The sequence below is a fragment of the Ranitomeya imitator genome, chromosome 1 (assembly GCF_032444005.1).
Source record: "Ranitomeya imitator isolate aRanImi1 chromosome 1, aRanImi1.pri, whole genome shotgun sequence".
Lineage (NCBI taxonomy): Eukaryota > Metazoa > Chordata > Amphibia > Anura > Dendrobatidae > Ranitomeya > Ranitomeya imitator.
Genome location: NC_091282.1, coordinates 377,355,593 through 377,378,282, shown reverse-complemented (window position 1 = coordinate 377,378,282; position 22,690 = coordinate 377,355,593). Strand labels below are relative to the sequence as shown.

Genomic DNA, 22,690 nt, shown 5'->3' with positions numbered 1-22,690 from the left:
TGGACAGGTGCGAGCGAATCGCCGTGTGAGGCGTTCATGGCACTGGTGGCATTAGAGAGAAGCGGGATACGTTCAAGTGCCTGGACCAGGGACTGAGACACCTTAGTCAGGTCGGACACTGATTGAGACATTGCAACAGCCCACTCCGGGGGAGGGGGGGTGCACTCATCCCGGGACCTAGGAGCTTCCTGAGGGACGGACATGATGGGAGGAACACAGGCCGGGCAGAAGGGTGAAGGCTGACCTGAGGCCCACTTTTTCTTACAGTGAGCGCAGGCGTAATGGATGGCCGAGGGGCTAAAGGCCGGGGTGGGGTCAGACATAGGTGGATATTACCTTGTCCACGGAGAAATACTGCCAGGTGGAGTACTAGTAGCGCTGAGCCTGCTGACGGACAGCAACAGCGAAAGCCGCAGGTGCCTGTGTTCCCAGAGAAAATCCTCTGTCCCACGCGGTGAGCAGACACTGACAGGGAGCAGGAAGCAGGAGAAAAAAGCGCGGGGACAGTGCGACGCCGTGGGCGTGCACAGACACCAGGGGGATAGAAAGGAATGCCCCTTAAGACGCTGAGAACGTCCCGGCCGCAATACCGCCGGCCGCCACAAGAGGGCGCTCAAGCGCCAAAAAGAAAGAAAAAGACCGGGAGACAGAGGAGAAATGGCGGGCGCGCGCCTGCAAGTTTGAATAAAGAGGGGGAAAAAGATGCTAGCGTTTCTGCTCCCCTTCCTGCGGCGATAGCGCGTCCCGACGCTGAGAATGTGGCCCTCTCCCTCCTTGGTCCCCTTATCAGAAAGGAGGACTGGTAAGAGGCGATCACTGCTGGGCACAAGGGGGGGGGGGGGGAAGAGGTGGTTTGTTGATTAAAAATCCCCTACCTGAAGATGAGGAAACATCAGGATCCCTGGTGGAGTAGAGGGTCCTGGAAGAAGTCCTCCTTCCCGCGCCACAAACTCCGGCGCAGAAGGCGTCGATCCCTAAACAGGGGGAGAGGGTCACTTCCCGCCATCTTCCTCTCAGCCCACTCCGAGGAGAGGGATGAGGAGGGGAAAACGGGCAGGACTGGCCACCGAAAAGAAGGTCACCCTGAACACCCGAATGGGTGACAGGGGACGAAGTCCTGCCCAGCGGGTCCGAGAGGGTGCGATGTGGGTGATACCACACTGCTCTCTCGGCCGCTCAAAGTGGGGAAAACAGGGTGAGAAAACTGCACCCTGTTACCCTGAAGAAAATATCTGAAAAAGAAAGGGGAAATGATTAATAACACACAACAAATCCCTGTAAAAGAAATGCGGATCTGGGGTTAGATCCAGGTCCGCCTCCTACAGACACTAAGCAAAAACTGAGTTGCCTGGTGTCTGTCAGAGGGTGTATACTGCCGAGGAGGAGCTACTTCTTTATTTGCATAGTGTCAGCCTCCTAGTAACAGCAGCATACACCCATGGTTACCTGTGTCCCCCAATGAAGCGAGAAAGAAAAGAACCTAGACATGTTTGGTGTCTATGAGCTTGTAATGACCTGGAGAATCATAATGGCAGGTCAGTTTTGGCATTTAGTAAATATAGTAACAAAAAATCCCCAAAACTATTGTGGAATTGCACTTATTTTGCAATTTCACCGCACTTGGAATTTTTTTCCTGTTTTCCAGTACATGATATGGTAAAATCAATGGTGCCAATCAAAAGTAATAGACAAATAAATAGACTTGAGGAGACTAGAATACTTACTTTGTAGTTCCATGTCAGAATATCTGTGTAATCATTATAATAAAATAAGATTTTTTTTTATTTAGCTGAAGTGTGAAAGAGCTCATGATTCCAAATATATTCAACCTCCATCCAGCCTGAATGACAGCTGCAGCTTGTACTGAGCACTGTGAGATGTCATCAGTGGCAGGGAGGAGGGACACTGAGGAGCTGTCAATCAGGCTCGATGAGATTGAGTTTAAACTTTCAATTTTATTCAATTCAAACATGTAATAACATATGCAGTCTGTGTTATGAAATATTGTGACAGATCCACTTTAACCATTGAATAATACAACCCCAATTTCAAAAAAGTTGGAACGCTGTGCAAAATCCACCCCCCCCAAAAAAAAAAAATTTAATGATTTGAAAATTTCTTATAACCATATTGTATTCATAACTGAATACAGATAAGAAGTTGAAAATTAGACATTTCATTTGAATTAAAAATTAACTAATTTTGAAATTGATGGCAGTAACACATCTACAGTCATGGCCAAAAGTATTAACACCCCTGCAATTCTGTCAGATAATACTCAGTTTCTTCCTGAAAATGATTGCAATCACGAATTCTTTGGCATTATCATCTTCATTTAATTTGTCTTAAATGAAAAAACACAAAAGAGAATGAAGCAAAAAGCAAAACATCGATCATTTCACACAAAACTCCAAAAATGGGCCAGACAAAAGTATTGGCACCCTCAGCCTAATACTTGGTTGCACAACCTTTAGCCAAAATAACTGCGACCAACCGCTTCCAGTAACCATCAATGAGTTTCTTACAATGCTCTGCTGGAATTTTAGACCACTCTTCTTTGGCAAACTGCTCCAGGTCCCTGATATTTGAAGGGTGCCTTCCCCAAACTGCCATTTTTAGATCTCTCCACAGGTGTTCTATGGGATTCAGGTCTGAACTTATTGCTGGCCACCTTAGAAGTCTCCAGTGCTTTCTCTCAAACCATTTTCTAGTGCTTTTTGAAGTGTGTTTTGGGTCATTGTCCCGCTGGAAGACCCATGACCTCTGAGGGAGACCCAGCTTTCTTACACTGGGCCCTACATTATGCTGCAAAATTTGTTGGTAGTCTTCAGACTTCATAATGCCATGCACATGGTCAAGCAGTCCAGTGACAGAGGCAGCAAAGCAACCCCAAAACATCAGGGAACCTCCACCATGTTTGACTGTAGGGACCGTGTTCTTTTCTTTGAATGCCTCTTTTTTTCTCGTGTAAACTCTATGTTGATGCCTTTGCCCAAAAAGCTCTACTTTTGTCTCACCTGACCAGAGAATATTCTTCCAAAACGTTTTAGGCTTTTTCAGGTAAGTTTTGGCCAACTCCAGCCTGGCTTTTTTATGTCTCGGGATAAGAAGTGGGGTCTTCCTGTGTCTCCTATCATACAGTCCCTTTTCATTCAGACGCCGACGGATAGTACGGGTTGACACTGTTGTACCCTCGGACTGCAGGGCAGCTTGAACTTGTTTGGATGTTAAGGTACCGTCACATTAAGCGACGCTGCAGCGATCTAGACAACGATCCCGATCGCTGCAGCGTCGCTGTGTGGTCGCTGGAGAGCTGTCACACAGACAGCTCTCCAGCAACCAACTATGCGAAGTCCCCTGGTAACCAGGGTAAACATCGGGTTACTAAGCACAGGGCCGCTCTTAGTAACCCGATGTTTACCCTGGTTACCAGCGTAAACGTAAAAAAAAACACACTACATACTTACATTTCGGTGTCTGTCCTCTCCGGCGCTCTGCTTCTCTGCACTAAGCGCCGGCCGGAAAGCAGAGTACAGCGGTGACGTCACCGCTGTGCTTTCTGGCCGCTGCGCTTACACAGTGCAGAGAAGCAGAGCGCCGGAGAGGACAAAGAAAAGAACACGGTCCCTACAGTCAAACATGGTGGAGGTTCCCTGATGTTTTGGGGTTGCTTTGCTGCCTCTGGCACTGGACTGCTTGACCATGTGCATGGCATTATGAAGTCTGAAGACTACCAACAAATTTTGCAGCATAATGTAGGGCCCAGTGTGAGAAAGCTGGGTCTCCCTCAGAGGTCATGGGTCTTCCAGCAGGACAATGACCCAAAACACACTTCAAAAAGCACTAGAAAATGGTTTGAGAGAAAGCACTGGAGACTTCTAAGGTGGCCAGCAATGAGTTCAGACCTGAATCCCATAAAACACCTGTGGAGAGATCTAAAAATGGCAGTTTAGAGAAGGCACCCTTCAAATATCAGGGACCTGGAGCAGTTTGCCAAAGAAGAATGGTCTAAAATTCCAGCAGAGCATTGGAATTTAAGTATGTAGTGTTTGTTTTTTTTAACATTTACACTGGTAACCAGGGTAAACATTGGGTTACTAAGCACGGCCCTGCGCTTAGTAACCCGATGTTTACCCTGGTTACCAGTGAAGACATCGCTGAATCTGCGTCACACACGGGAGTCCAGCAACGAAATAAAGTTCTGGACTTTCTGCGCCGACCAACGATGGCACAGCAGGATCCTGATCGCTGCTGCGTGTCAAACTGAACGATATCGCTAGCCAGGACGCTGCAACGTCACGGATCGCTAGCGATATCGTTCAGTGTGAAGGTACCTTAAGTCTAGGTTCTTTATCCAACATCCGCACAATCTTGTGTTGAAATCTCTTGTCAATTTTTCTTTTCTGTCCACACCTAGGGAGGTTAGCCACAGTGCCATGGGCTTTAAACTTCTTGATGACACTGCGCACGGTAGACACAGGAACATTCAGGTCTTTGGAGATGGACTTGTAGCTTTGAGATTGCTCATGCTTTCTCACAATTTGGTTTCTCAAGTCCTCAGACAGTTTTTTGGTCTTCTTTCTTTTCTCCATGCTCAATGTGGAACACACAAGGACACAGGACAGAGGTTGAGTCAACTCTGTCTCAACTCTGCCTCAAGTCAACTCTGAGTCAACTCTGAGTCAACTCTGTCTCATAGATAAATCTCCGGGTCTGGATGGCATACACCCACGAGTACTAAGAGAACTAAGTAATGTAATAGATAAACCATTATTTCTTATTTTTAGGGACTCTATAGCGACAGGGTCTGTTCCGCAGGATTGGCGCATAGCAAATGTGGTGCCAATATTCAAAAAGGGCTCTAAAAGTGAACCTGGAAATTATAGGCCAGTAAGTCTAACCTCTATTGTTGGTAAAATATTTGAAGGGTTTCTGAGGGATGTTATTCTGGATTATCTCAATGAGAATAACTGTTTAACTCCATATTAGCATGGGTTTATGAGAAATCGCTCCTGTCAAACCAATCTAATCAGTTTTTATGAAGAGGTAAGCTATAGGCTGGACCACGGTGAGTCATTGGACGTGGTATATCTCGATTTTTCCAAAGCGTTTGATACCGTGCCGCACAAGAGGTTGGTACACAAAATGAGAATGCTTGGTCTGGGGGAAATTGTGTGTAAATGGGTTAGTAACTGGCTTAGTGATAGAAAGCAGAGGGTGGTTATAAATGGTATAGTCTCTAACTGGGTCGCTGTGACCAGTGGGGTACCGCAGGGGTCAGTATTGGGACCTGTTCTCTTCAACATATTCATTAATGATCTGGTAGAAGGTTTACACAGTAAAATATCGATATTTGCAGATGATACAAAACTATGTAAAGCAGTTAATACAAGAGAAGATAGTATTCTGCTACAGATGGATCTGGATAAGTTGGAAACTTGGGCTGAAAGGTGGCAGATGAGGTTTAACAATGATAAATGTAAGGTTATACACATGGGAAGAAGGAATCAATGTCACCATTACACACTGAATGGGAAACCACTGGGTAAATCTGACAGGGAGAAGGACTTGGGGATCCTAGTTAATGATAAACTTACCTGGAGCAGCCAGTGCCAGGCAGCAGCTGCCAAGGCAAACAGGATCATGGGGTGCATTAAAAGAGGTCTGGATACACATGATGAGAGCATTATACTGCCTCTGTACAAATCCCTAGTTAGACCGCACATGGAGTACTGTGTCCAGTTTTGGGCACCGGTGCTCAGGAAGGATATAATGGAACTAGAGAGAGTACAAAGGAGGGCAACAAAATTAATAAAGGGGATGGGAGAACTACAATACCCAGATAGATTAGCGAAATTAGGATTATTTAGTCTAGAAAAAAGACGACTGAGGGGCGATCTAATAACCATGTATAAGTATATAAGGGGACAATACAAATATCTCGCTGAGGATCTGTTTATACCAAGGAAGGTGACGGGCACAAGGGGGCATTCTTTGCGTCTGGAGGAGAGAAGGTTTTTCCACCAACATAGAAGAGGATTCTTTACTGTTAGGGCAGTGAGAATCTGGAATTGCTTGCCTGAGGAGGTGGTGATGGCGAACTCAGTCGAGGGGTTCAAGAGAGGCCTGGATGTCTTCCTGGAGCAGAACAATATTGTATCATACAATTAGGTTCTGTAGAAGGACGTAGATCTGGGGATTTATTATGATGGAATATAGGCTGAACTGGATGGACAAATGTCTTTTTTCGGCCTTACTAACTATGTTACTATGTTACTATGTAACTTTAATCCATGTCATCTGGCTGCAAGTGTGATTTAGTTCTTGCCAACACCTGTTAGGTGCTACAGGCAAGTTACAGGTGCTGTTAATTACACAAATTAGAGAAGCATCACATGATTTTTCGAACAGTGCCAATACTTTTGTCCACCCCCTTTTTTATGTTTGGTGTGGAATTATATCCAATTTGGCTTTAGGACAATTCTTTTTGTGTTTTTTCATTTAAGACAAATTAAATGAAAATAATAATACCAAACAATTTTTGATTGCAATCATTTTCAGGAAGAAATTGAGTATTATCTGACAGAATTGCAGGGGTGTTAATACTTTTGGCCATGACTGTAAAAACAGGTTGGGATACACTATGTCTATCATTGTGTAGCGTCCCCTCTTTTTTTTTTACAACAGTATGTAAATGGGACGTGAGGAGACCAATTGCTAGAGGTTTGGGAAATAATGTTGTCCCATTCTTATCTGATGTAGGATTCTTGCTGCTCTACAGTCCTGGGTCTATTTTTGCTACAATTTCAGTTTCATAATGCACAAAATGTTTTCTATTGGTGAAAAGTCTGGACTGCAACTGGACAGTTCATCATCACTTGAACTCTTCTTCTGTGAAGCCATGCTCTTGTGATGGATGCACTATATTTATCATTGTCTTTTTGAAATATACAAGGACTTTCCTGAAATAGACAATGTCTGCATGGGAGCATATGTTGTCACAAAACCTCTATATAATGCTCAGCATGTGTAAGCTGCCCATTCCATAGGTGCTAGTGCAATCCCATACCATCAGAAGTGCCCGCTTTTGACCTGTGCACTGAACAAGCTGGATTGTCCATCTCTTGAGTCACAGGAGATGGTGTCTGTAAATTCCATGAAGGATTTCACATTTTGCTTCATCTGATCACAAATATTTTTAATTTAACTTCAGTTATTTTTAAATTAACTTTGGTCCAGAGAAGACAGCAATATTTCTGGATGTTGATATATGGCTTCTAGAGATGGGCGAACCTGAATAGTAAAGTTCGCTGTCCGTACCAAACACCTACTGTTCGGGCACGGACTTCACCTGGAAGTCCGTGTTACTGTTCGGGATCGGCTGTCCGAACACCGGGTGTTTGTCACGCTGTCATATGCATGGCAGCGCAACAAACACCTCTTCTGATTGGAAGTGAAATCATCCCCATCGGTCAGAGAGCCGCGGTTCCCACACTGTCAAAACACAGCTTGAGCACTCAGCTGTGATCAGAGGTATATAGTTTACCTCCGGTCACTGGTGTCAGCTGATGGGATTACTACTCTCATCATCCCACACCTGCTGCTGCTAATAACAGTGACAGCATGAGCAGCAGATATAAATATTCATCAGCCACTCCTGCGCTGTAAATAAATAATTTAAAAAAAATGGTGTGGGTTCTCCTGTATTTTTGCTAACCAGCCAGGCAAAACTCACAGCTGGGGCCTGCAAGCCTCAGCTGTCAGCTTCAGCAAGGCTAGTTAATCAAGAATAGAGGGGTCCCCACACCGTATTTTTTAATTATTTAAATAAATTTTTTAAAAATGGCATGGGGTCCCCCCCATTTTTGACAACCAACCTTCCTAAAGCAGACAGCTGGGGGCATGGATATTGGCCTCCCCCAGTCTAAAAATAGCAGCCCACAGCTGCCCAGAAAAGGCACATCTATTAGATGTGCCAATTCTGGCACTTCACCCGGCTCTTCCCACTTGCCCTGTAGCGATGGCAAGTGGGGTTAATATTTGTGGGGTTGATGTCACCTTTGTATTGTCAGTTGACATTAAGCCCACGGCTTAGTAATGGAAAGGCGTCTATAAGACACCTATCCATTACTAATCCTATAGTTGTATGGTAAATAAAGACACAGCAAGAATAAAGTCCTTTAATTGAAAGAAAGACTCAGAATCCTTTAGTACTCTTAATTAAACTATACTTACGACCTCGCCTAATTCCACCGAAGCCATTGATCTCATGCAATAAAACTAAAATAAAAAAACAACAATATACCATACCTGTCTGTCATTTTGTCCCATGTAGTAATCCATGTCTGGGGGATAAACAGTTTTCAACCTGGAGGGTGCCAAGATGCAACCGTTCAGGCTGATCATCAGAAGAGGTGTTTGCCGTGCTGTCTTGCACATTACAGCACAGCAAACACTGGATGTTCAGGCCCCCCATTCAATTGAATTGGGTTTGGGTTTGGGTTCGGGTCTGGGTAGTGTTGTGATACCCGAACCCGAACTTTTTGTAACTGTTCGGCCGAACCCGCCGGAGCTGAACATCCAGGTGTCCGCCCATCTCTAATGGCTTCTTCTTTCCATTGTAGACCTTTAGCTTGCATTTGTGGATTGCACAGCAAACTGTGCTTACAGACAGTGATTTCTGGAAGTATTTCTGAGTCCATGCAGTTATCTGAACACCCAAATAATACCCGTTTTTAATGCAATGCCACCTAATGGCTCGAAGATCAGGAGCATCTAATATTGCTTGGCACAGGATCTGGGTGAAGTGTCAGTGGATGCGCTGCTGATGAATATATTCAGATAGTTGATATGATTTTCAAAAGCTTTATTGGACAGGTTTCAGGTCAACACATTTCAAAGTCATACACAGGACCTCTTTATCAGGACAAAACCTATATTGCTTGTCAGACTTGTTCCTTGCCACATGGATTTCTTCAGAATACTGAAATCTTTCATATTATATTATGTACTGAATATGGTGGGATATTCAATGTCTCCACAGTTTTACATTGAGGAATATTTTTTAAACATTTTTGCGCAATTTTTACATGCACATTTTTACAGTTCATAAATTGGTGACCTTCTGACCATCTTTGCTCCTGAGAGACTCTGCCTCTCTAACATACTTTTTGTATATACAGTTATGTGACTTAGTTGAAAATTGACCCTCCTGTTGTTTTTCATTAGTACCACTTACTTTTTCAACCTTCTGATAATCTTGCCTCAACATTTTTGAAGTGTGTTACTCCCATCAGTTTCTAACTTAGTTAATTTGTTCTAAATGAAATGTAAAAATGCCTAATGTTCAATTTCTGACATGTGTTCTATTGTGAATAAAATCTGGCTCTAAGATATTCCAAAACATTGTATTCTTGTTTTCTTTACATTTTACACAGCATCACAAAATGTTTGCAACTGGGAGTTTAATGTTTTTTAAAATGTTAGCTCTTTTCAAGGCACTGTAACAGTATTTCTCTCTCCATTACATAATCAAAAGTTTTATCAATTGCATGACAGCAAGCTAAGATCTTGACTGTGAAGAATCAATACCAAAAGTGGATTGGTGAAAATAGAAAATATTTCATTTTGCCAATAACCTTTATTTATTAAAGTCAGAATATCCCTTCAAGTGAATTTCGTGGACATAGTAAAATTAAGTGTGTTAAACAAGTTGCCATATAATTATGGTAGTTTTCAGTACAGCACTGTAAGTATGAATATAATATTTAAATTTATTTACCTTTTTCCTCGTCATCATCTTTTTTTTTTTTTTCATCCTTTTCATCCTTTTCTTTCTTCTGTATAATACAAATTTCAAGTAAATACCGTACATGCAATTATAAAAACTCTCTATCTTATTTTAAAAAATATTCAGTATTTTTTGCCTATTTAAAAGTATAATTGTATTTTATTCACTTGTATCGTACCATTAGTTTCATCAGCGCTTTACAGACATCATCATCACAATCCCTATTTGCGCTCACAATCTAAATTCCTCATCACTATGTCTTTGTAGTGTGCAGGAAACCCACGGAAACATGGGGAGAGCATACAAACTCCACTGAGCCACCATGCTGCCCATATAGCAAGAATGTTAATTGTTTAGGTATGCAAATTGCCTCTTCTGAGAAAAAGAGGACTTAAAGGTACCTAGTTAGACCGCACATGGAGTCCAGTTTTGGGCACCAGTGCTCAGGAAGGATATAATAGAACTAGAGAGAGTACAAAGGAGGGCAACAAAATTAATAAAGGGGATGAGAGAACAACAATACCCAGATAGATTAGTGAAATTAGGATTATTTAGTCTAGAAAAAAGACGACTGAGGAGCGATCTAATAACCATGTATAAGTATATAAGGGGACAATACAAATATCTCGCTGAGGATCTGTTTATACCAAGGAAGGTGACGGGCACAAGGGGGTATTCTTTGCGTCTGGAGGAGAGAAGGTTTTTCCACCAACATAGAAGAGGATTCTTTACTGTTAGGGCAGTGAGAATCTGGAATTGCTTGCCTGAGGAGGTGGTGATTTCGAACTCAGTCGAGGGGTTCAAGAGAGGCCTGGATGTCTTCCTGGAGCAGAACAATATTGTATCATACAATTATTAGGTTCTGTAGAAGGACGTAGATCGGGGGATTTATTATGATGGAATATAGGCTGAACTGGATGGACAAATGTCTTTTTTCGGCCTTACTAACTATGTTACTGTGTTACTATGTCACACTCAGCGACGCTGCAGCGATATAGACAACGAGACGACCTAAACTAGATTGCTGGAGTGTCGCTGTTTAGGTCGCTCTAGAGACGTCAAACACAGCAACTCCAGAACGATGCAGGAGTGATCCAGTGACATAACGGCGACTCACTTCTCGTTCTCGCTGGTTGTTAGCTCCATGTCAAACAGCCGGAGTGTACCAATCCGACACACATCTAGGGGCCCTATGCTCGTTGCTGGCGTCGTTGCTTTTGATGTCAAACATGACGATACACGCCGACCTGGCGACGAAATAAAGTTCTGGACTTCTAGCTCCGACCAGCGATGGCACAGCGGGATCCAGATCGCTGCTGCGTGTCAAACACAACGAGATCGATATCCAGGACGCTGCAACGTCACGGATTGTTGTCGTTCTCTTTGCAAAGTTGCTGAGTGTGACGGTACCTTAACTCTATAGCGCCACCTGTTGGAAGTAGCGATCCTACAAGTCACAATCAACCCTTTAACGAGTTGTGCAATATAACTTAGGATAAAAGCCAAATCAGTATCTCAATTCGCAGACACGGTGTTTCGGGCTGTTGGCCCTCGTCCGTGCGACGCATGAGAAGTTACACATCAGCCTGATAAAGCTTCTTACAGGAACGGCAATGCACGTGGGACAGGGCCTCAAGACAGAGAGCGTTACTATTATTGCCAAGAAGTCTTTTTTAATCTCCAACTTTGCATAGAGGTCTAAAGGGTAAGGTTTCTCCTTGTGGAGAGTGACCGAGTAGCTTGTCAAGGTAAGGAGGCTTATTCGCCATGCAATGCTTCTCTGGGAAATTTAATATGCAAATTGCCTCTTCAAAGAAAAAGAGGACTTGAACTCTATAGCGCCACCTCTTGGAAGTAGCGATTCTACTAGTCACAATCAACCCTTTAACGAGTCTTTGCAAGACTCGATTAAGGGTTGATTGTGACTTGTAGGATCACTACTTCCAACAGGTGGTGCTATAGAGTTCAAGTCCTCTTTTTCTCTGAAGAGGCAATTTGCATATTAACTTTGCATAGAGTTTTTATCTTGTTGATGTTGGCTATCTTTCCCTGTGCCTTATGGTATTTGTTTTAGTGCTTCAGTGTCCTTCTTCCTAAGATCCAAGAGGTAACGTTTCTCCTTGTGGAAAGTGACATGTCAGGCATGCCGTGGTGAGGAGACTTTTAAGCTGCAATTTTCCTCTAGGAAATATGCAAATTGTCTCTTCAGAGAGGAAGAGGACTAGAACTCTAGGGCCACCTATAGGAAGTAGCAATCCTAAAAGTCAATATCGACTCTCCAACGAGCCGTGTGAGATCTGGTTTGGCTGGGTGAGAGGCATCTGATGGGGATCCAAGAGGTAACATTTTTCCGTGCGGAGAGTGAAATGTCATGCCGATGTCAGGAGACTTTTAAGACTTTAATATTATTCCCATATTATTTCCCAGAAGAGCATTGCTGCTTAAAATTTGTGCGCCATGATTATTGCCCCTATTATTTTTTTTTCTGAACTGGCAGATGCTTTAACTTAGTTTTCTCAGTTTTTTTACATCAACACTACAGTCATGGACAAAAATTTTGAGAATGAGACAAATATTAATTTTTCCAAAGTCTACTGCTTCATTTTTTCCAATGGAAATTTGCATACACTCCTGAATGTCAGAGTGATCAGCTTAACAGCAATTACTGTACTTGCAAAGTCAATATTTGCCCAGAAAATTAACTTTAACCCCCAAAACACATTTCAACATCATTGCAGTCCTGCCTTAAAAGGAGCAGCTAACATCGTTTTAGTGATTGATCCATTAACACAGGTGTGGGTGTTGATGAGGACAGGGCTGGCGATCAATCAGTCATGATTAAGTAAGAATGACATCACTGAACCCTTTAAAAGGAGGCTGGTGCTTGGTATCATTGTTTCTCTTCAGTTAACCATGGTTATCTCTAAAGAAACACGTGCAGCCATCATTGCACTGCACAAAAATGGCCTAACAGGGAAGAGTATCGCAGCTACAAAGATTGCACCTCAGTCAACAATCTATCGCATCATCAAGAACTTCAAGGAGAGAGCTTCCATTGTTGTCAAAAAGGCTCCAGCGCGACCAAGAAAGACCAGCAAGCGCCAGGACCGTATCTTAATCGGCTCACTCACAGTCTTGCCTAAAAACACAGCCATGAATAAAGAATGGTACCAAAATGTCCTCCAAGAGCAACTTCTCCCAACCGTCCAAGAGCAGTTTGGCGCCCAACAATGCCTTTTCCAGCATGATGGAGCACCTTGCCATAAAGCAAAGGTGATAACTAAATGGCTCATGGAACAAAACATAGAGATTTTGGGTCCATGGCCTGGAAACTCCCCAGATCTTAATCCCATTGAGAACTTGTGGTCAATCATCAAGAGACGGCTGGACAAACAAAAACCAACATATTCTGGAAAATGCAAGCATTGATTATGCAAGAATGGACTGCTATCAATCAGGATTTGGTCCAGAAGTTGATTGAGAGCATGCCAGGGAGAATTGCAGAGGTCTTGAAGAAGGAGGGTCAACACTGCAAATATTGACTTGCTGCATTAACTCATTCTAACTGTCAATATAACCTATTGGTACTCATAATATGATTGCAATTCTATTTCTGTATGTGATATAAACATCACACAGACACTAATAAAAACCAGGGGGCAGCAGATCATGTGAAAATATAATTTTGGTGTCATTCTCAAAAAATTTTGGCCATGACTGTAGTGTTGAGCATTCCGATATTGCAAATATCGGGTATCGGCCGATATTCGCGGTATCAGAATTCCGATACTGAGTTCCGATACTTTTGCAATATCGAATACAGGAATCTGAAGTTCCCATAATGCTACGAGCCAGTTAGATTTAATTCAGCCAATGAGGAATCCTAAGAAGTGTGGGCACAGCCTGTTATGCATGTTAGGCATGTAACTACTGGCATGGCTGTGATTGGCTGCTGAAATTATGTCATGATGCACTATAAAAGCCGCCGCCGCCATTTTGGGTTCACTCTGCTGTGAATTCAGTTAGGGACAGGACGCTGCTGTTCTGACTGAGGGACAGTTTGAGATAGCGATTTGCTTCATTGTGCTTTACCCAGGCTACTGTTGCAACCGCTGTGTGAGAACCTTTTTTTTGCCTTGCAGCGCTGTTCACGGCTGTCTGCAAGGTCTCTGTGTGTGTGAGTGCAGCTCATGCTGCAGTGTGTTCTGCAGCCTCATCTGGTTGTAGTTCTTTCAGCGTGCGTCACTGCCTCATACTGTTCTATTGTCCTTTTTTGCATTTGTGCTGCTACACATTTTTGTTGATTTCTCCTATTATTGTGTTTCCATCCATATCCAGCTAGATAGCGTGCAAACACTATATAGGAGTAGATAGAGGAGCTTTTCTGCAGCCTTGCAGCGCCGTTCATGGCTGTCTGCAAGGTCTGTGTGTGTGAGTGCAGCTCTCGCTGCAGTGTGACCAAGACTTGCAGTGCCTGGTCCTTTTTTGACACAGTTGCAGATGACATTTGCTTTGTCAAATGCAAGCAGTGTCATCAGAAAGTCAAAAGAAAGAAAAGTGTCAGCAACCTCAATACCACAAATATGTGGAAACATGTGCGGACCAAGCACGTGGTGGAGTTACAAAAACACACTGAAGACCTAGGCCATCCTACAGCGCCACCTACCACCTCTTCAGCTCGTGTTGTAGCCTCTTCCTCCAGCTCACACACAGCTGGTTCAGCTTCCTCACAGGATTGCCATGGAAGAACCTCTGGCACTGTTGTACAGAGACCCACTGTAATTCCACACACAGCACCACGTTCCCTGTCATTCTCACTCTCCCAGCCCAGTCTACAGCCATCGGTAGCACAGGCATGGGAGAAAAGGCGGCCATTCTCGGCAAACCTCCCCCAAGCACAGACTCTGAATGCTTGCATTGCAAAACTACTGTCCCTTGAAATGCTATCATTCAGGCTGGTGGAGACTGACACCTTCCATAACTTCATGGCATTGGCAGTCCCACAATACAACGTGCCCAGTCGCTTTTATTTCAGCAGGCAAGCTGTCCCTGCCCTGCAAAAGCATGTGGAGGGAAACATTAAACATGCGCTACTAAACGCCGTCAGTAGCAAGGTCCACCTGACCACCGATGCGTGGACCAGTCACCATGGACAGGGCCGATACCTTTCCCTCACTGCCCATTGGGTAAACGTTGTGGAGCCGGATACAGATCTTGAGAGTGGCGCTGTACGTGTTCTGCCAACTCCAAGGATTGCAGGAATCCAGTCTGTACACATTGACTCCTCCTCATACTCCAGTTCCTCTGAATTAGCGCTGCAGGAGCCGTCACGGTCTACCTCCACATGGACCCGTTACGACCCATATGAGCACAGCCGTGGCCAAACGTCAACAGGCCGAATTAAATTTAATTTCTTTGGGGAATCGAAGCCACACAGCGCAGGAGCTCTGGAATGCCATCAAGCAGGAGAGCGACGTGTGGTTTGTGCCAGCGAATCTCCAGCCAGGCATGGTAGTGTGTGACAATGGCCGAAATCTGGTGGTAGCTCTGGGCCTAGGCAACCTCACTCACATTCCATGTCTGGCACATGTGCTCAACTTGGTTGTGCAGAGTTTTTTGAGGGACTATCCGGATCTTGATGCACTGCTGCACAAGGTCTGCCTAGAGTGCGCTCACTTGCAGCGTTCCAGCATGGCAAGATTGCGCATTGCAGCGCCGATTCCGCCTTCTGGAACATCGCATCATATGTGACCTACCCACCAGGTGGAATTCAACGTTACATATGTTGGAGCGGTTGTGTGAGCAGAAGGCAGCAGCAATGGAGTACCAGCTGCATCAGGCGAAACAAGTCGCACTGCACGCTGTTCACACTTCACCACCACTGAGTTGGCCTCTATGAAGGTTATCTGCCACGTTTTGCGTGCTTTTGAGGATTCCACGCGGATGGCGAGTGCAGATGATGCACTAATCAGCATGACTATCACCTTATCTGCCTGCTTGAAAAAACACTGCAAGCGCTAAGGGAGGAGGTTGTGGAAGAGGTGGAGGATGAGGAGTCACAAATGCCATCTGCTTCTGGACAGTCTGCGCAACGTGGTTCCTCACAAAGGCCTAGGCAGGAGACACTTTGTGAGGAGGATGAGGAGGAGTCAATGGAGGAGGAAGATATCTGTCCAGAGGAGGGAGTTACACAATGCTCTAGTAGCCAGTATGTAGCACGAGGGTGGGGTGATGCAGAGCAGGCAGAGATCACGCCTCAAGCAGGGGACAGCGTTTCTTGACCAGCTGGCAGTCTGCAGCACATGGTTGATTTCATGCTGCAGTGCCTGTTTGTACCACCTGAACTGTAATCCCTGGGCTCCAACACCGCCAGTTGCTGCTCAGAAGTACTGTCTGCACAGTCAACACTTGCTCCTGTGTTATTGGGGTTCAGTAACGCCAGCTGCTCCCCTGCTGTGTGTGCGGCAATTTCTCCTGCTCTGTCCACTCTCACACTGCAACAGATATTAAACTGCCTCCAATTAGGCCTCAACCTACACTCTGTTTCTAGCATTGACCCTGGGCTCCAACACTGCCAGTTGCTGCTCAGAAGTGCCGTCTGCACAGTCAACACTTGCTGCCATGTTATTGGGGTTCGGTAACTTCAGCTGCTCGCCTGCTGTGTATCCGGCAATTTCTCCTGCTCCGTCCACTCTCACACTGCAACAGATATTAAACTGCCTACAATTAGGCCTCAGCCTACACTCTGTTTCTCCTGTAATCCCTGGGTGTTATGGCTGGCAATCAGGCAACACAGCGTGCAGTAATCAGCGCACATACAGAGATCTGGCAATAACCAAAAACAATAGGATGAGCTCTGAGACGTGGAATCTCTGTAGACTGCAGTACCTGATCTATCCTCACACAACTATAAGCAGCAGTGGATTGCGCCTAACAACTACCTATGCAACTCGGCACTGCCTGAGGAGCTGACTAGCCTGAAGATAGAAATACAAGCCTGACTTACCTCAGAGAAATACCCCAAAGGAATAGGCAGCCCCCCACATATAATGACTGTTAGCAAGATGAAAAGACAAACGTAGGAATGAAATAGATTCAGCAAAGTGAGGCCCGATATTCTAGACAGAGCGAGGATAGCAAAGAGAACTATGCAGTCTACAAAAAACCCTAAAACGAAAACCACGCAAAGGGGCAAAAAGACCCACCGTGCCGAACTAACAGCACGGCGGTGCACCCCTCTGCTTCTCAGAGCTTCCAGCAAAAGACAATAGCAAGCTGGACAGAAAAAAACAGAAAACAAACTAGAAGCACTTATCTAGCAGAGCAGCAGGCCCAAGGAAAGATGCAGTAGCTCAGATCCAACACTGGAACATTGACAAGGAGCAAGGAAGACAGACTCAGGTGGAGCTAAATAGCAAGGCAGCCAACGAGCTCACCAAAACACCTGAGGGAGGAAGCCCAGAGACTGCAATACCACTTGTGACCACAGAAGTGAACTCAGCCACAGAATTCACAACAGTACCCCCCCCTTGAGGAGGGGTCACCGAACCCTCACCAGAACCCCCAGGCCGACCAGGATGAGCCACATGAAAGGCACGAACAAGATCTGGGGCATGGACATCAGAGGCAAAAACCCAGGAATTATCTTCCTGAGCATAACCCTTCCATTTGACCAGATACTGGAGTTTCCGTCTAGAGACACGAGAATCCAAAATCTTCTCCACAATATACTCCAATTCCCCCTCCACCAAAACAGGGGCAGGAGGCTCCACAGATGGAACCATAGGTGCCACGTATCTCCTCAACAACGACCTATGGAATACATTATGTATGGAAAAGGAGTCTGGGAGGGTCAGATGAAAAGACACCGGATTGAGAATCTCAGAAATCCTATACGGACCAATAAAACGAGGTTTAAATTTAGGAGAGGAAACCTTCATAGGAATATGACGAGAAGATAACCAAACCAAATCCCCAACACGAAGTCGGGGTCCCACACGGCGTCTGCGATTAGCGAAAAGCTGAGCCTTCTCCTGGGACAAGGTCAAATTGTCCACTACCTGAGTCCAGATCTGCTGCAACCTGTCCACCACAGAATCCACACCAGGACAGTCCGAAGACTCAACCTGTCCTGAAGAGAAACGAGGATGGAACTCAGAATTGCAGAAAAATGGAGAGACCAAGGTAGCCGAGCTGGCCCGATTATTAAGGGCGAACTCAGCCAACGGCAAAAATGACACCCAATCATCCTGGTCAGCGGAAACAAAACATCTCAGATATGTTTCCAAGGTCTGATTGGTTCGTTCGGTCTGGCCATTAGTCTGAGGATGGAAGGCCGAGGAGAAAGATAGGTCAATGCCCATCCTACCACAAAAGGCTCGCCAGAACCTCGAGACAAACTGGGAACCTCTGTCAGAAACAATATTCTCAGGAATGCCATGTAAACGAACCACATGCTGGAAGAACAAAGGCACCAAATCAGAGGAGGAAGGCAATTTAACCAAGGGCACCAGATGGACCATTTTAGAAAAGCGATCACAGACCACCCAAATGACCGACATATTTTGAGAAACGGGAAGGTCAGAAATGAAATCCATCGAAATATGTGTCCAAGGCCTCTTCGGGACCGGCAAGGGCAAAAGCAACCCACTGGCACGTGAACAGCAGGGCTTAGCCCTAGCACAAATTCCACAGGACTGCACAAAAGCACGCACATCCCGTGACAGAGATGGCCACCAGAAGGATCTAGCAACCAACTCCCTGGTACCAAAGATTCCTGGATGACCGGCCAGCACCGAACAATGAAGTTCAGAGATAACTTTACTAGTCCACCTATCAGGGACGAACAGTTTCTCGGCCGGACAACGATCAGGTTTATTAGCCTGAAATTTCTGCAACACTCTCCGCAAATCAGGGGAGATGGCAGACACAATGACTCCTTCCTTGAGGATACTCGCCGGCTCAGATAACCCCGGAGAGTCGGGCACAAAACTCCTAGACAGAGCATCCGCCTTCACATTTTTAGAGCCCGGAAGGTATGAAATCACAAAATCAAAACGAGCAAAAAATAACGACCAACGGGCCTGTCTAGGATTCAAGCGCTTGGCAGACTCGAGATAAGTCAAGTTCTTATGATCAGTCAATACCACCACGCGATGCTTAGCACCCTCAAGCCAATGACGCCACTCCTCGAATGCCCACTTCATGGCCAGCAACTCTCGGTTGCCCACATCATAATTACGCTCAGCAGCAGAAAATTTCCTGGAAAAGAAAGCACATGGTTTGAACACTGAGCAACCAGAACCTCTCTGTGACAAAACCGCCCCTGCACCAATCTCAGAAGCATCAACCTCGACCTGGAACGGAAGAGAAACATCAGGTTGACACAACACAGGGGCACAGCAAAAACGACGCTTCAACTCCTGAAAAGCTTCCACGGCAGCAGAAGACCAATTAACCAAATCAGCACCCTTCTTGGTCAAATCGGTCAATGGTCTGGCAATGCTAGAAAAATTACAGATGAAGCGACGATAAAAATTAGCAAAGCCCAGGAATTTCTGCAGACTTTTTAGAGATGTCGGCTGAGTCCAATCCTGGATGGCCTGAACCTTAACCGGATCCATCTCGATAGTAGAAGGGGAAAAGATGAACCCCAAAAATGAAACTTTCTGCACACCGAAGAGACACTTTGATCCCTTCACGAACAAGGAATTAGCACGCAGTACCTGGAAAACCATTCTGACTTGCTTCACATGAGACTCCCAATCATCTGAGAAGATCAAAATGTCATCCAAGTAAACAATCAAGAATTTATCCAGATACTCACGGAAAATGTCATGCATAAAAGACTGAAAAACAGATGGAGCATTGGCAAGTCCGAACGGCATCACCAGATACTCAAAATGACCCTCGGGCGTATTAAATGCCGTTTTCCATTCATCTCCCTGCCTGATTCTCACCAGATTATACGCACCACGAAGATCAATCTTAGTAAACCAACTAGCCCCCTTAATCCGAGCAAACAAGTCAGAAATCAATGGCAAGGGATACTGAAACTTAACAGTGATCTTATTAAGAAGGCGGTAATCAATACACGGTCTTAGCGAACCATCCTTCTTGGCTACAAAAAAGAACCCTGCTCCCAATGGTGACGACGATGGGCGAATATGTCCCTTCTCCAGGGACTCCTTCACATAACTGCGCATAGCGGTGTGTTCAGGTACGGACAAATTAAATAAACGACCCTTAGGGAATTTACTACCAGGAATCAAATCGATAGCACAATCACAATTCCTATGCGGAGGAAGGGCATCAGACTTGGACTCTTCAAATACATCCTGAAAGTCCGACAAGAACTCTGGGATGTCAGAAGGAATGGATGACGAAATAGACAAAAATGGAACATCACCATGTACTCCCTGACAACCCCAGCTGGTTACCGACATAGAGTTCCAATCCAATACTGGATTATGGGTTTGTAGCCATGGCAACCCCAACACGACCACATCATGCAAATTATGCAGTACCAGAAAGCGAATAACTTCCTGATGTGCAGGAGCCATGCACATGGTCAGCTGGGCCCAGTACTGAGGCTTATTCTTGGCCAAAGGTGTAACATCAATTCCTCTCAACGGAATAGGACACCGCAAAGGCTCCAAGAAAAATCCACAACGTTTAGCATAATCCAAATCCATCAGATTCAGGGCAGCGCCTGAATCCACAAACGCCATGACAGAATACGATGACAAAGAGCACATTAAGGTAATGGACAAAAGGAATTTGGACTGTACAGTACCAATAACGGCAGAGCTATCGAACCGCCTAGTGCGTTTAGGACAATTAGAAATAGCATGAGTAGAATCACCACAATAGAAACACAGTCTGTTCAGACGTCTGTGTTCTTGCCGTTCTACTTTAGTCATAGTCCTGTCGCACTGCATAGGCTCAGGTTTACTCTCAGGCAGTACCGCCAGATGGTGCACAGATTTACGCTCGCGCAAGCGACGACCGATCTGAATGGCCAAGGACATAGACTCATTCAAACCAGCAGGCATAGGAAATCCCACCATTACATCCTTAAGAGCTTCAGAGAGACCCTTTCTGAACAAAGCCGCTAGTGCAGATTCATTCCACAGAGTGAGTACTGACCATTTCCTAAATTTCTGACAATATACTTCTACATCATCCTGACCCTGGCATAAAGCCAGCAGATTTTTCTCAACCTGATCCACTGAATTAGGCTCATCGTAAAGCAATCCGAGCGCCAGGAAAAATGCATCAACATTACTCAATGCAGAATCTCCTGGTGCAAGAGAAAACGCCCAGTCCTGTGGGTCGCCGCGCAAAAAAGAAATAATAATCAAAACCTGTTGAATAGGATTACCAGAAGAATGAGGTTTCAAAGCCAAAAATAGCTTACAATTATTTCTGAAGCTCAGGAACTTAGTTCTGTCACCAAAAAACAAATCAGGAATCGGAATTCTTGGTTCTAGCATCGATTTCTGATCAATAGTATCTTGAATCTTTTGTACATTTACAACGAGATTATCCATTGAGGAGCACAGAGCCTGAATATCCATGTCCACAGCTGTGTCCTGAAGCACTCTAATGTCTAGGGGAAAAAAAAGACTGAAGACAGAGCTAAGAAAAAAAAATGATGTCAGGATTTCTTTTTTCCCTCTATTGGGAATCATTGGTGTGGCTCCTTGTACTGTTATGGCTGGCAATCAGGCAACACAGCGTGCAGTAATCAGCGCACATACAGAGATCTGGCAATAACCAAAAACAATAGGACGAGCTCTGAGACGTGGAATCTCTGTAGACTGCAGTACCTGATCTATCCTCACACAACTATAAGCAGCAGTGGATTGCGCCTAACAACTACCTATGCAACTCGGCACTGCCTGAGGAGCTGACTAGCCTGAAGATAGAAATACAAGCCTGACTTACCTCAGAGAAATACCCCAAAGGAATAGGCAGCCCCCCACATATAATGACTGTTAGCAAGATGAAAAGACAAACGTAGGAATGAAATAGATTCAGCAAAGTGAGGCCCGATATTCTAGACAGAGCGAGGATAGCAAAGAGAACTATGCAGTCTACAAAAAACCCTAAAACGAAAACCACGCAAAGGGGCAAAAAGACCCACCGTGCCGAACTAACAGCACGGCGGTGCACCCCTCTGCTTCTCAGAGCTTCCAGCAAAAGACAATAGCAAGCTGGACAGAAAAAAACAGAAAACAAACTAGAAGCACTTATCTAGCAGAGCAGCAGGCCCAAGGAAAGATGCAGTAGCTCAGATCCAACACTGGAACATTGACAAGGAGCAAGGAAGACAGACTCAGGTGGAGCTAAATAGCAAGGCAGCCAACGAGCTCACCAAAACACCTGAGGGAGGAAGCCCAGAGACTGCAATACCACTTGTGACCACAGAAGTGAACTCAGCCACAGAATTCACAACACCTGGGCTCCCACACCGCCAGTTGCTGCTCGGAAGTGCAATCTGCACAGTCAACACATGCTCCAGTGTTTTGGGGTTCAGTAACGTCAGCTGATCCCCAGCTGTGTGTGCAGCAATTTCTCCTGCTCCCTCCACATTCACACTACTACAGATTTTAAACTTGCTCCAATTAGGTCTCAGCCTACACTCTGTTTCTCCTGTAATCCTTGGGAGAAGTGTCTCTGGCACGGGTACTCCCTCCTGCCCAGACTGGTTCCAGCACACCAGCTGTTTCCGGGCAGTGTCAAGGTCACTTTGCCTCCAATCATGGTGGATTTGATTTAAATCTAACTGATTTAAATCACGATTTAAATCACTAGTCAGTAAGGCTTGATTTAAATCAGTGATTTAAATCAAAGTTTCTACCTAACTGAATTTGACTCCGCAGAGGTCCCAGCCTC

General features: G+C 45.0%; 1 protein-coding gene across 1 annotated transcript in view; it reads right to left on the bottom strand.

Moving 5' to 3' along the window:
• PSME1 (proteasome activator subunit 1) overlaps positions 1-22,690 on the bottom strand; it is a 73,911-nt gene that overhangs the window by 29,505 nt on the left and 21,716 nt on the right. Inside the window, exon 5 of the mRNA XM_069761860.1 lies at positions 9,782-9,839. Coding sequence (XP_069617961.1) covers positions 9,782-9,839 — 58 coding nt within the window. The remainder of the gene's footprint in view (positions 1-9,781; positions 9,840-22,690) is intronic.